The sequence below is a fragment of the Delphinapterus leucas genome, chromosome 14 (genome assembly GCF_059928025.1).
Source record: "Delphinapterus leucas isolate spDelLeu-1000000601 "Yukka" chromosome 14, BTC_Dleu_Yukka2, whole genome shotgun sequence".
NCBI lineage: Eukaryota > Metazoa > Chordata > Mammalia > Artiodactyla > Monodontidae > Delphinapterus > Delphinapterus leucas.
The window spans coordinates 30002866-30018184 of NC_143142.1; the positions used below are offsets into that span (position 1 = coordinate 30002866).

General features: G+C 38.4%; 1 protein-coding gene across 3 annotated transcripts in view; it reads right to left on the reverse strand.

Annotated features, from left to right (window-relative positions):
• The window catches only part of TWSG1 (twisted gastrulation BMP signaling modulator 1), a 36849-nt gene that overhangs the window by 4115 nt on the left and 17415 nt on the right, over positions 1 to 15319 (reverse strand). For all 3 annotated transcript variants that reach the window (XR_016387438.1, XM_022551333.3, XM_089894240.1), the window contains exons 3-4: positions 9024 to 9123; positions 414 to 680 (exon numbers count right to left, since the gene is read on the reverse strand). Coding sequence is in view for 2 of the 3 variants with exons in the window: in XM_022551333.3 (XP_022407041.1) it covers positions 414 to 680; positions 9024 to 9123 (367 nt within the window). In the remaining variant the exon portion in view is untranslated. The remainder of the gene's footprint in view (positions 1 to 413; positions 681 to 9023; positions 9124 to 15319) is intronic.

Consider the following 15319-nt stretch of genomic DNA (forward strand, 5'->3'; position numbering starts at 1 on the left):
TAACAAATTCAGCTGATGACCTGGCAGCATTCGTGGCACTAATGCTATTATAGAAACCTTACCTCCTAGGACACTCTGGATGTTACCTGACGATGAACAACTCTGCATAAGGTAAGCAGCCTTGTTGCTATCTCATGAAAAGAACAATGAAAGCATAATGCAAATAAATATCAAAATTAGAACCTGGTTATCTATTTTCCAACAGAACTTCTATCACCAGAAGTCTGAAGGAGTTGTGAGAACAACTCCTCCTTGTATACTCGTGGATTGGGGTTATTAAAGTCCAGAACTTACTTAAGACTATACACACTCAAAACCAAAAAGCTACTCTAAAAGATAATGTTAATATAGGCTTCACAGACCACAGAGAAAGTGAGGGGGGCAAGAGAGAAAAAGCCAACTTTGGCAGTTACCTTTGTCACTGGAATAAGGTGCATGAACATTATTGCTGGGAACAGACACATTTTGGTGGTGTGGCTGGTTCACAGTTTCTAAAAATGAAACAAGATTCTCATGATGTGAAAGTTCTTCTGCAACAGGGAAGGAAACAATGTTCCAGTTCAACTGAGTGTCTCCTTCTGTGAGTGCCCGGAAGAGAGAAGGGATGGGTTCATGAAGCTCCTCCACTGTGCTCTTTGAAGTTGGAGGCGTGTCACTGTAGTTTCGAGGATTACACATACCTGGGGGGGGGGTGGCGAGGAAGGCAAAGAGAATAAAATTTCTTTTTCTCACTGACTGTCATGAGATATTCTTTGGTACTGCCTTGCAATCCAAGCTCCAACATATTAAAATCAGGTGCCTTCTAACACTGTACATAGATACCTTCCTAGGTTTTTTGGTGAGAGGGCCTAGAGGCAATGACACCCTAGTAGCACTGAGCACACCAAGTGCCCAGATCTTGTTTTCTAAATACCTATCCTTGGCTAAGAGGAACAGAGCTCCTTGGGGGAAAGACTGACTCCAGGGCTGGGTTAGGGAACGTCCGAAATGACCCTGGAACACCTTTCTGTGCCAGAAAGTAAGGAAGTGATCAATGAATGATGGAACACGTCAAAACAACACAGGAGGCAACCTGAAGGGGCTCCCACTGGCCAAACTGACAATTTTAACATTAAAATAAATAGTGATAGTAATGGATTACCACCCTATGAATAAAATAGGGATTGATGAGTCCTTATATTATAAATAAAAGAATAAAAAAATGGAAGAGAAGGGAAAGCTCTTCCTTTTAGCAGAGTGCCAAAGGATAAATGTAGACGAAATGAAGGAAAGAGTAAAGCACCATTTGGCAATCATCATAGAGGTGTTTGATCAGATGGGAGTTGTCAATGGATGCTAAGGCTGGTGGGTAGAGGTTGGATGAGGAGCATACTGATGTACTCTTGGAAAACTCTACAAAATACTAATCAATTACAAAGGGGTTAATGGTGACTTCAATATGGAAAAATCTGGCAGACACCAATGTGCCCAGATCAAGGTTGTTTAGCAGTGATGGGACATTGTGTGTAAAGCTTGCTTTTATTCTAAAGTTTCAAAAAAAGAGTCTCATGGGAGTGTGTGCCCATGAGTGTGCGAGTGTGTGTGTGTGTTGGGCAGGGGGAAGGGAGAGGGTGAGAGCCAGAGGTACCAAGCAACGGAGCAAATGCAATAAAATGTTAATAACTGGGGAGTCTTTTTACCCTTTTGGCAAATTCTCTCTACATTTGAATTTGTTTCAAAATGAATTATTAAAAAAATTATTTTTAAAAGAGGAAACAGCAGAAGAGAATTAGTCACTATAGAAAACTTTTCCAAGGAGTTTTTCTATAAAGGAGAGAGCTGTGGAAATGTTTAATGAGCCCCAGCCTTCGAGCTGTCCCGGTTGACACTGTGTGGAGCAGAAAGGAGCGACCCCAAAGAACCTCACCCAAAATGCAGTTCTGTGAGCTAACTAAATGATTACTACTGTGTTAAACCACTATGTTTTGGGGTAGGTTGTTTACTAGCAATAATAACTGAAACAGAACCCTCTGGATTTCCTTTTGTGAAACATTTCACTTTTAAAAGCTAAATTATGTTTCATTTTTGTTTAGCAACTACTAGGTCTAATATGAAGTTTTTCCTTTTCCTCACATTAAAAGTTTGAAAAGTTATACCAAATTTATAAATTCCTGTACTTTATAAATTTAGGGAAAAGGAAAAACTCTCTCATGTGTGTTCCACATTTTGTTAGTTTAAGGAACAAGGCAAGAGCTGAGGATAACAGGTTGTGCATACCATTTATAATATCTTTCAATATACCTCAACTTTTATGATTTAGATTGTGTGACAGAATCACGGATTCAATGGTCAAATCGGACTCCTTTACTCATAAAAGAGGAAAAAGGCTCAGATAAGTTACATAATTTGTCCAATGTTATATAATCTAGGATTAGAGACAAGATTATGATTCAGCCTGATTTTGTGTCCACTGCTCTAATAATCACATTCTAGAAATAATCTTTAAGTGCCACTGAAAAGCAAATAATACTTAGAATACTTATTTTATGCAAACATACATAATATATTCTTCTGCCAGACTCTATAATGAATAAAAACTAGTAATTAGAGAGGAAAGGGTGAAGAAACGAGTCCAACTGTTAGAAGAGCTAAACTCAACATCTACTGAGGCTTTGAAAAAACTTCAGTGCTCATATCCTGGGATTCCATTACATAAAAAAAAAAAAAACAAAAAAAAACTTTTTTGGAGTTTTGTGCATTTAACAAACTTAGGCCAAAAGCATTTTTCATTGAAATCTCAATACACTGCATTAAAACCAGGAAGCCTGAAGTAAACAGTTGCTAGGTAATATGTTTCCATGGTATCATTATAAAATTTTTATCTATCTTCTCTTTTTAATTAGGCTCTTGTCCAGAGGTCATCACTAGAGGTTCTCCTAGGCAAGCGGATTCTGTTTCTATTTCCACACTAAAGCACTCTTCAGGTTCTGCGTTCTTTCAAGGGTGGTGAACCATGGAATCTGCTCTTCGAATGAAGTGTGGAAGTTATCCTGCTCAGTAAAAGTAACCTTTTCATTTTGTGGAAATTCTTTAGTTGTCCATTTTCACTATGTAAAATGGATCACTTTCTGGTTGGAGTTACTAACCACCCATAATTTAAACTGGTTAGTAAAACCTTTCTGGGAAGCATCTCACCACTGCCCTGAAGTTTATCATTGTTAGGGAGCTTTTGTTTAGCTGACTATAAAGTTTATTTTGGAAGCTGTCATTTCTCTTCATTATCATTTACTTGAGAAAGTTTGTTCCTTTGTGGCATTGTTTCACTACCAAAATTTACATACTAATTATACTAAAATTTTTCAAGAAATTGGCTCTGCACATGACAGCCTGGGAGGCCAAAAACCAGGAAACAAATGGCAACAACTGAAAAGGCAAGCATCTCAAATCCTTTAAGTGCCCAGAATCCCGATGCGACTTCTTTCAGTGAGCCAGAATTCATGACTATTGTGTTCTTGGTCTACAACAACTAAATACGAAGGGGTTTTAAAATCTGTGCTTAATTCTTTTATAAATCTGACCTGTTTCATCATACATTTGAAAACTAAGGATATGTCAAGTTAGAATTTACTCAATGAAACCACATTTTAAGGGTAGAAATTAAGACTAAGGGGAAAAAGGGTTATTCCTTTCTTTTAGTGTGCTGGTTAGACAGCAACAACAGAGTCCAGAGGAGCTTACAATGAAAAGAGCATTCCTTTCCCCTCCTCCCACCCGAAACTGTACTTTTAAAGTCTGTTCTAAGTTTCTCTGGTGGTTACTGCTACAAGAATTTAAGTAAAAATGATTAATGTATAAGTAGCAGTAAAAACAACCATAGACATTGCCTATTAATCTTCTTACATGAAAAATGAAGATTAAGTTCATTTATACTAACCCCATCTCTCTCCCATATTTCTAATAATTATATTATTCTAATACTATTATTTGTTTCTTTTGTAATCTTAAATACACTTAACCTTCTCACTTTTATTCCACGTTGCTTCGTTCCCTCATTTGCAGATAAGGATGCTGTTGCCCTTTCCACGTTCCCTACCCAACTTCTCCTGTGACATCAACAAATTTTATAACTATTACACATTCTGTTGCCTATGCATAATGAAATCTTGTCTTATTAAACACTGATTCTGCACGTTGAAAACCAGCAAACAGCAGCTACCTTCACATGACCCCATGAACACTGCTGACTGCAGAACAGATACTATGATAGAATTTCCTTGTCCAATGTCACACAACCAAAGGAAAATATTTCTAATTTCAAGATGAAATGAGCTTTTCTTTGAACTCCATAAAATATTGAAAACCATTACCTATGAGGTCTTCTTGGCAAAAAATGATTAAACCTGAATCTAATCAAACTTTCATAATTAGCTCCAAATTACTGGAAATACGGAGAGAGGCACAAGTTAAATGGTATCTCAAGGAAGCAGACAGTCAAATCCTGAATGTGGGATATTCTACAGGAAAACTGATACTATTTCTTCAGTATGTCAAATGGCATGAGAAAAAAAAGAGGGGGCCAGTCTGGATTAAAGGAGGACTCAGACGCAGAAACCAGATATAACACAAGGACCTTGTCTGGATCCACTTGAACAAATTAATTATACACACACTTTTGAGAAATCAGGAGAAACGTGATCATGAACTGAATTTTAGATTAAACGAAGAAATTATTGTTAATTTTGTTAGGTGTCATAAGGCATTATGATTAAAAAGGCAAGTGTCTGTATTTACTTTAGAGATTGATATTGAAAAATGCAGGAGTAAAAATTATTTACTGTTTCTAACTTGCTTTTTTTTTTTTTTTCTGCGGTACGCGGGCCTCTCACTGCTGCGGCCTTTCCCGTTGCGGAGCACGGGCTCCGGACGCACAGGCTCAGCGGCCATGGCTCACGGGCCCAGCCGCTCCACCGCATGTGGGATCTTCCCGGGCCGGGGCAGGAACCCGCGTCCCCTGCATCGGCAGGCGGACTCTCAACCACTGCGCCACCAGGGAAGCCCCTAACTTGCTTTTTTTGTTAAATTAATTTTTATTGGAGTATGGTTGTTTTACAATGTTGTGTTAGCCTCCACTGCACAACAAAATGAATCAGCCATACACATATGGATATCCCCTTCCTTTTGGACTCTCCTCCCATTTAGGTTACCACAATGTTACTTGCTTTTTAAACACTTTCACACAAAGAAAGAGAAAGGAATGAAAAAGGATAGATGAAACAAAGGTGGCATATTCTTGACAACTGCTGAAGTAGGTGACAGGTATATAGGAATCATCATGCTATTCTCTCCACTTCTGTGTATGTGTGAAAATTTTCATAATAGAAAACGAACTGCTATATTTAATTCCTTTATGGACTAATATTTTCTTGTTGAACTTTTGTTTTTTCTTGGAATTTCTATGCTTGGAAGTTTCTTTTCTTGAGGACCATACATAAACTTTCAGCATATCTTGAAAAATCATTCTGCTTCTCAAGTACATGCTTGATATCCTATGGAACTCAGTTCCTTCTCAGAGATAAGCCCCTCAGAACCCTCACTTCTTGCTTTAGTCAGGCTAGTTGTCTCCTAGGTCTCTGTATCATTGATGCTTTAAATCTTCTGTATAATACAGAAAAAGCCTTTCTGGTGGGAGAGAGCCTGCCCCTCCTGGGGTAGGCAATTCTTGGATCCAGCAAACGAACCAATGCAGAGCCAGACCTCCTCTCTCTGGCCAGTACACCCCGGGAGGCAATATATTCCTCTGCCTTCACCATCCTGGGGCCATGTACCAGACAACTAGGGACCACCCCTACAGCTTAGAGTCCACCAAAATTATTCAGACTAGCCACTTCTACACTGCTTGCCCTGCCCCACCCTGCCTTTCCTGCAGAAACCCCAAAAGAAGACTGCCAACACTTTCCTCTGCTCCTGTCTTTCCCACTTGACCAAAACCTGGCACTTCCCCTGGGACCCTGCGTGGCATGCAGTGACCCCTCCCTGAGACCTGGGAGCATGATGAAAGCTGTTTCCTCAGCTTCTCCTGTGTCTCCTCTATGGCTGCACCTGACTGACCATCATATGAAAGAACAGTTACCATTCTACAACCATCCTTAACTCCTGGTTAAAGCTATTGTTTCCTTCAACCCATGTTTTCCTCTTTCTTGGTCTTCTGCCCTATCTTGTTTGATCAATCCCCTATTACATCTTTAAAACGTGCCTCTCACACGTCATATTTTAAAAGTGCAACAGAGGATCGTTTGGTTTGAACTGGATGTTGGATGTGAGGAAAGAGGGGAATTAAGCACCAACCTATGGGTTGGGTAAATGACGGTGGGGTGGATTTAAAAACCATCATCACTAAGGAGGCCTAGGAACAAAAGGCCAGGGTGGATCTTCAATGCGCACATTGGAACTGTCGAAAGGGGCAGTGGGTCTAGTGGTGGAAGTGAGACATTGATTCAGGTACTGAAGCTATTAATAAATGAGGGGGAAGTGACTGAGGATACAAAGATAACAGGCAAAAGGAGGGATAAGAGATGGAAAAATCCAACAAAATGTGTTTTAAAGGAGTTGGAGTTTCTGAAGGAGAGAGGAAGAAGTTCAAAATCCATCAAAAATACAGTGTTTCCAAGTCCAGTCAAAATCTGCTGGAGAACTGGTCTAGGGTGATACCAGTGGAGATGAAGAGATGTGCCTCATTGGGGGGAATGCAAACGATAAACCCCTTTGGAAGGAGAATGTGACAACATCTAGCAATATTAAACAGAACTGACTATCTATACGAGGTTATTCATCATACTATTATTTGTAATGGTACAAGACTGGAAGCAACTACATGTCCACCTGGGGATGAATGAGTATATAAAGTGTTACTGCCGACAACAGGGCTTTAGGTAGCTACCAAAAAATGATATTAATGTGGAAGAAATTCCAGAACATTCAATTAAGAAAAAAGAAAAAACAAGACGCATTAATGTTTTATGTAACAAGTGAATGTTTTGTACAACAGATATAAATGTATAAGATGTATATGATGTATATTTATAAGATGAGCCCGGGACAGCCTGTCTGAAACCAACAAAGATGACAGAAGTCATGTCAAAAAGACTCAAGAGCCAAGTTGAAGAGGCTCCTACTAACCAAAGATGGGACAATTTGAGCAAAAAATAATAATAATGACAACAACTGATTAAAACGCCAAATATATATAAAAAAGCCATGGGTGGAACCACTGGGTGAAAGACTGGTGGGGACTCACCATGAAGTTGTCAAACCTTCGCCATCTGAACCCACCCACCAATTTTAGCAACACTGAAAGCGGGACAACGAGATATTATTAATGGGGACACTGTACACTGCACCCCACCTCCCAAAACTAAACCTGAGTCCGATCAGCCTTTAGATCTACAGGAGATAGAGAGGACAGGGTAACAAGTTAAATAACCACAGGAAGCAATCAGGCAAATCCAGAAAGTGGCATGTTTTCCATCACAACTCACTAGTTCCTACAACAAGTCAATGGAATTTTAAAAGGTGATGAGGGGAGGAGGAACAATAAAAGAAACCTAACAATTAAATATACTAAGTGGACTCTGTTGGATCTTGCTTTGACTAAAACAACTATAAACAACCTTTAGGCAGCTAGGGCAACCTGAGTAGGACCGGGTATTAGATGCTGAGGAAGTATTGTTACTCATGTTAATCGTGTGGTACTGACATTGTGTTATGTAAGGAAATCTACTCTTTTTTTGAGATGAATAACTAAAGTAGTTTGGAGTTGTAGTAAAACTATTTATTTACTTTATAGTCATCCAACCAAAAAAGGCAGGGATAGACACACAGATGACGGGTGGAACAGGTATGGCCTTGGTGCTGGGGCGCAGGTACATAGTAGTCCACTGTGCTCTCTATTTTTGTGTGCATCTGGAAAAGTAAAAACAAAACAAACACACACATACCCAAAACAAAGCCTGAGGGTAGAGATCCAGACCTAAAAACCACAGGATTTGAGGAATATGCTGGACAGCAAAGATGAAATGCGCTACGGCTGTTACTCTTAAGAGAAAATCAGAAAAGAGAAACAGATTCTCTTTATAGCACAGAGGATCCTATCTCAGTCAAATGAGGAAGGATTCTGAGAAAAGGGGACAGCTGAACTGCAGTTTTAAAGGGTTAAAGAGTTAACTGGTCAGAGAGAGGATGAGTGTTTCTCCCAGCAACAGTCTGTCCACGTAAATTTTCTTTCCAAAACACAAATGATAGCATTCTATAAACATACTCTTGCACCTTGCTTTTTTTTTTTTACGTAATACATCTTAGAGACTGCTCCTCAGAAAGCCCTTAAAACAGCTTTTGGTTTCTCAAGGATCTTTGTAATGAAGTCGTATATAAATGAAGATAGTCTATTTTTATTATGCTAAGTACCTATTTTTACTTGTGACAATACCACATACTTCTTATAAAAAAATATCAACAGGGGATTTCCCTGGCAGTCCAGTGGTTAAGACTCCACGCTTCCACTGCAGGGGGCACGGGTTCAACCCGTGGTTGGGGACTAAGATCCCACATGTGCAGACAAAAGAAAAACAAACAAACAAACAAACAAACAACTCTGCTCTCTGCCAAGCCCGACTCCCCCCGAAACCACCCCCTCCCTGACCCCTCTCATTAAAAAAAATAATCTAATTTAATTTGCATGGCTTTTAAAAACATATATATATCAACAGTATAAAAATGAAAAAGCAAAAAAACCCTGTTTGTTCCTCCACTCCTACTTCCCAAGAATAAGAGCTTTTAATTTCCTCCCAGACCTTTTCTATAAAAATACAGATATATGTAAATACTATTAAATACAAGCAAATGCAATAATATATTGTTCTATACACCTACAGTATCTTACAAAAAACCTAGTCTAGGCACAAAAAATACATTTATATTATTTAAAGTCTCTTAAAGTAAAGGATTCTGTGATGTGAAATATTAAGAAACTTTACTGTATGTCAACTTACCAACACAGTCACAGCACTCATCCCAAAGCGTCCCGAGACACAGCATACACTCCTTACAGCAGGAACAATTTCCTTCTCCAGGTCGGCACTGGCAGAGCTCCTAGAAATGAGACAGATGTTCAAATTTTAAATTCCAAATAACTATATTTAAAATTGTTAATTTTCTGCAGCATAAAAACTCCATAATATTTACATTTATAGTAATTTACTCTTGGCACAATTTTTTTATTCAACATCATTAACTATTTGTAGGAACATAAATATCTACAAGGTAGACAGATTTACATTTAAGTACTACTAGATCTAAGTAGATTTAGATTTTCTTTTGGACACATTCAGAAAACACATTTTGGATCCTTTTATCTTATTTTGAAACAAAATGAAAACATTTTACTTTATAACCCATAACTTTACCCCCCATACTACCTCAACGAATAATTCAGCATAAGAACAAAACTTACTTTCCAGCTATTAGATTCACTGTCCAAATTAATCTAAATGCATGGCCAGCCGACCTGTAGTGGGAGTTGTGGTTTCTCAATATGTAAAGTGTGAATAAAAGCATGTTTTAAAAACTATTTTCATTGATCTACAATATATTGAAACAGTGTGCTTGGCGTGGCAGTCTGTTTACAAAGAAGGCAGTGATTCTTCCCCTCCCCATGTCACCCTCTTTGAAGCTCCTCTGATCAAGAGACAGGGTCTATTTCCAGACCCCTTGAATGGAAGTGATCATGAAACTTGCTCTGACCAACAGAATTTGGTGGAAGTGATTTAGTGTCAGTTCTGAGTCTGGGCCTCAAGAGGTCTGGAGTGTTTCCACTTGTTCTCTTAGAACTTTGCCCAGCTGCCATGTGAAGCCTGGGAGAGGGCCACATGGACAAGTCCGTCCATCTTGAAGCCATCCCAGTTCAGCCAGCCTCCAACCAACTCAGCAGCTGACAACAGACACAAGAATGAGCCCAGAAAACCCACCCAGCTGATAGAGGCCAAATTGCTGACCTACAGAAACAAGAGCAAAATAAACAGTTATTGTTTCAAGTCAGGAAGCTTTGGGATGGTTTGTTACTGCACGAAAACTAATCCACATGGCTTGCTTTGTACATGAAGCTTCAAGGTAATTCCTTTAGCCTTCCCTCTGCCCCTCCCCTGGCCACCAGAGAGTCACTGCTAAACAAACCCAACCTAAAGGGAAATTCCATGGCCACACGGCTCAGTTGGCTTTCCCTGGTTGATGAGATATTATATATATTTTTAAAAAGTTAAACATGCACATATTTATCCCTATTAAATTCATCTTATTATGTTTCTAGACGACTGGAGATAATCATTCTAATATGACATAATTTTTTGCAAACTGGTATTTTTCCAGTTTTAGTGAGAAATAATTGACATACATCACTGTCTAAGGTGTACAGCATAATGGTTTGATTTACATTTATTGTGAAATGATTACAATAGGTTTAGTTAACATCCATCATCTCATATAGATAAAATAAAAAGAAAAGAAAAAATATTTCTCCTTGTGATGAGAACTCTTAGGATCTACTCTCTTAACAACGTTCCTATACATCATATAGCAGTAGTAACTGCAGTCATCATGTGGTACATTACAGCCCTAGTACTTATTTATCTTATAACTGCAAGTTTGTACCTGCTGACCGCCTTCCTCCAATTCCCCCTCCCCATGACCCCATTTCTGGTAACCACAAGTATGATTTCCTTTTCCATGAGTTTGTTGGGGATTTTTTGCTCTTATTTCACTTAGCATAGTTTCTTCAAGGTCCATCCATGTTGTTGCAAATGGTAGGATTTCCTCATTTTTTATGGCTGAAGAGTATTCCATTATATACATATACCACAACTTCTTTATCCATTTATCCACCAATGGAAACTTAGGTTGTTTCCATATTTTGGCTATTGTAAGTAATGCTGCTATGATCATGGGGGTGCAGATACCTTTTGGAGTTAGGTTTTTGCTTCCTTTGAATATATCCCCAGAAGTGGAATTGCCAGATCATGTGATGGTTCCATTTTTGATTTTTTGAGGAACCTCCAAAATGTCTTTCACAGTGGCTACACCAATTTACATTCCCATCAACAGTGCACAAGGGTTCCCTTCTCTCTACACCCCTACCCACACTTGCTATCTCTTATCTTTTTAATGATGGCCATCATGGCCATTCCAACAGGTGTGATGTGACAGCACACTGTAGTTTTGATTTGCACTTTCCTGATGATTAACGATATTGAGCATCTTTTCATGTACCTGTTAGCCATTCATATATCTTCTTTGAAAAAACGTCTGTTTAGGTCCTTTGCCCATTTTTAAATTGGATTCTATTTTTTTTTGCTATTGGGTTGTATGAGTTCTTTATATATTTTGGATATTAACCCCTTATCAGACATAGCAACACTGACATTTAATTCCTTTTCTCAAAAAGTCCCCTAGCTATTACACAATTACACAGCACTTTCAAGAATCAGCACTTGCTGGGAATTCCCTGGTGGTCCAGTGGTTAAGACGCCACAATCCACTGCAGGGGGCCCAGGTTTGATCACTGGTCAGGGAACTAAAATCCCACAAGCTGTGTGGCATGGCCAAAAAAAACAAAAAAAACAAACACTTGCGCTATGCTCTAATTCATTAGTTTGATGTCAGTATATAGCTGTGACCTAATATATGTAAATTATAATATTTTAGTACCATGGAATTCTATACTCGGGCCACATGCATGTAATGCACACCTTGAGTAACCTTGCTAGGCCTGATGGAAAGAGAGGGACTAAAAGGGCACGGCCTTCCTGAGAAGTACAGGTGCTTCATCATAAAACTGGTGATGACTGATTCACACCAACTCAAACTTACTTGGAAATTTAGAAAAACAGAGCTGCCAAAGCTGTATGTTGTGACTTGTTGCTCCATAAAAACCTGTCTGTCGTCTTTGGAGTGAGAGAACATTTTCTTAGTACACATTTTTTAAAAAATACCATCAGAGTTAAGGATATTGATACTTTTTGCTCTTAAGTTTTTTGTGTTTTTTTTGGTGGTATGCGGGCCTCTCACTGTTGTGGCTTCTCCCGTTGCGGAGCACGGGCTCCAGATGCGCAGGCTCAGCGGCCATGGCTCACCGGCCCAGCCGCTCTGCAGCATGTGGGATCTTCCCGGACCGGGGCACGAACCCGTGTCCCCTGCATCAGCAGGCGGACTCTCAACCACTGCGCCACCAGGGAAGCCCTGTTCTTAAGTTTTAAAAAGGTTGCAACTTAGTCACAAGAAATAAAGTTTTTTAAAATTTTAATTTACATTATCCATAGAAAATATTCCTTTACTATCTTGTGTAAATTTACATTATCTACATAGCTCAGGAGAAACATATTAGGAAAGTAACAAACTTATTCAAAGAATAAGTCTCTCCTTTTTCCTATCACAGCTTTCAAATGGTAGCCTGTTAAATTAATTACTGTATATTATGCTAAATAATTTTAAAATGAATGTCGATTTAATGGACATTAGAGAAATCTGAGTCTTTAAAGCATTCATTCTACCTTTTACTGTCAGGTTTTTGTGAGGTGTTTTAAACTGGAATGAAAGGGTGGACGATAACATCAGATGACTGCTAACTAATGGAAGGTTAAAACTCAGACTATTAAAAGGTACTTGAACTTGCCTTATCTACCCCTTAAGATTAAATGTATTTCACACCCTCTTAATAGATGCCTATCCTGTACTTTTACATGTCAGTGTGACAGAACAATGCACTGAAGTAACATGCTTAATGACTTTTAATTTACTGATAGAATACAAAGTGAGAAGCTCTAAGAAGCCGAGACATGGGAGAAATGACTGAAACACAGGCTTTATTACTATACCATTAAACAGACAAAAATCCAGGTTAAGACTTCATTGGTAAAAATTACTGCTAAAACTGGCTGAATGCTAACTAATATTTTCTTTCCATCTTACTACAAAATAGAATGAAAAATCTGTCTTAATAAAGCCAATTTGATTTCATAAATTATGAGATTTCAGAGAGTAAATAAGCTTCAAAATGTACCAAACAATCTGTATTCTTCAAAACTCACGCAAGCATTCTTTCCAGGAGATTGGAAAATAATGAAAACGAGCTCCTCAAACAAACTTTTTAGCCAGTATTACACATTTAACTTCTCAATTTCCAGGAGAAAAATAATACACAGGCAAAGTTAACATATGGCATTTTGGATCTCAAAAACCTCACTGCAAATCTAAAGAGAAAAAATTTGCGGAAATGATTTGTTTTGTTTCTATGTTCTCAAGTCAAAAAAGGAAAGGAAACAATGAATTTCTATGTGTAAATAATTATGAATAACAAACGTGTAGCTCATCAAGAAATCCATTACTTTCTATTCACTTTATGTGTACTTCAGAATCACACTATTAAATAAGTTTGGTCATAAACACATTTGGAAATACATTTTAAATTTTTTGACAGCTAGCAAACTATGGTTGGGAAGAATGTTTCTAAATATAAAAAAAAATTTTTAAGGTGCTTTGAAGTCACATACTGGAAATACAAAAGAAAAAAAACACACCAAAATGTAACTATGAAGAATCAAGGATCACAGAAAAACATAAAAAATTACTCCATTTAAATTAAGTAGAATCTTTTCTTCAGGACACTTAAAAAGAAATCTTTACTTTAGTTGTTTTATTTATGAGAACATAAATGAATCTTCTATAACTAGAAAGGCTTTGCTAAAGAGGCTAGAGTCAAGATAAAAGGAATGCTTTAAATTTTTAAGAGTTTTTTTTTTTAAATCATAAAAGACTTTGAAAAAAAGCTACCAGAGTAGAAGGAAAAAGCACCCAAGTTCCTCCCACTTCGGTAAATTCCTATGCGTTTCTAACAAAATAATGATGGCGCACTCTCCTGATTTAAAAAGTATTTCCCTATTGTATCAATAAAAATCTGTCAACATAACGGCTCCATAATGGAACATATTATGTACCAAAGTTCAGAAGCAGGCCTTAAATACTTCATCTCTTTCACAGCTTGTCCATGTTCTCATTCTGTATCACCGCCTTCAGAAACGCCATTATTATATTCCATGTCACTATTACTTCAAAGTCTTCCGTATTAACTAGAAAGAGGGTTGTGCTGAGATGTGGGATTCCTGTGTGGACTGGCTATTTACATAATTCACTAACCTTCCTATGATTAACCTTGAGCACTGCTCAGTCGGCTGAACGTGGGATCCCAAGCAAACACAGCGTTCACAGAAGAAAGGTGGATCCAGTGTCTCCACTTATTTCCTGCCACAGCCTCCCCCAAAGTTCCTAAGTGGGTTTTATGTAACATTAACAGGCACTGTGCTGTTTTATATGCATTATCTTGGAGCTCATAAAGCCTTTATCAAGGTATTATTCACCTTCATTTTCATATAAGGTGATGAATTTGTACATCATTCAATTAGTAAGTGGCTGAGATTTGACCCCAGTTTTGGATAGCTATTGCTGCTTTTTAAACAATGAGATGAGAAATATAAAGCTTATTTCTTATTAATTTAGCATCTCAATAATTATAGTTATTACTTTCTTAGAGAGAATGAGCCCATAATTAAACTTAGCTAACCCTTCAGGTTGTTTAATCAAAGGCACTATTATATCTTTCACTCTCAGTACCTGAATACAATTACAAGTGCTATTGCCAAAGTTTAATCATCGTTTGTAAAGGTAAAATAAGTATCAATGGCAAGAGTTGCAAAACCGGTGTGTTGGGATTTAATACTTAATTGTTTTTTTTGCTTGGGCCAGTTAATGATCGCATCATCTGCCTCCCTGGTCTGGAAGGTCCAGGGAAAGTATGGGCGCTGCTCCGAGTACAGGTGAAAGGCTGGAAGGGATGGGTCAGTGATCCAGCCCAGCTGGGCTCCGACGTCAGATCTTCTGCCACAGGGCTGCTCCTGCCACCACTGCTTCTGCGTGTCAGAGCCAGAGTGACGTGGATCGTGAAGTACCACGCTAGATGTTCTTAAAGTGCAATCACACCGTTCAATACATTTATGGTGGAAAAAATGATAACATTATGCTAAACAGAAAACAGAAATTTATACATTTGAGCTATCCTACGTTGACCGGAATGAGTATTTAGAGATAATTTGGCAATTTGCTTTAAAAACTTATATGAAGGGACTTCCCTGGTGGCACAGTGGTTAAGAATCCGCCTGCCAATGCAGGGGACACGGGTTCGAACTCTGCTCCAGGAAGATCCCACATGTCGCAGAGCAACTAAGCCCGTGCGCCACAACTACTG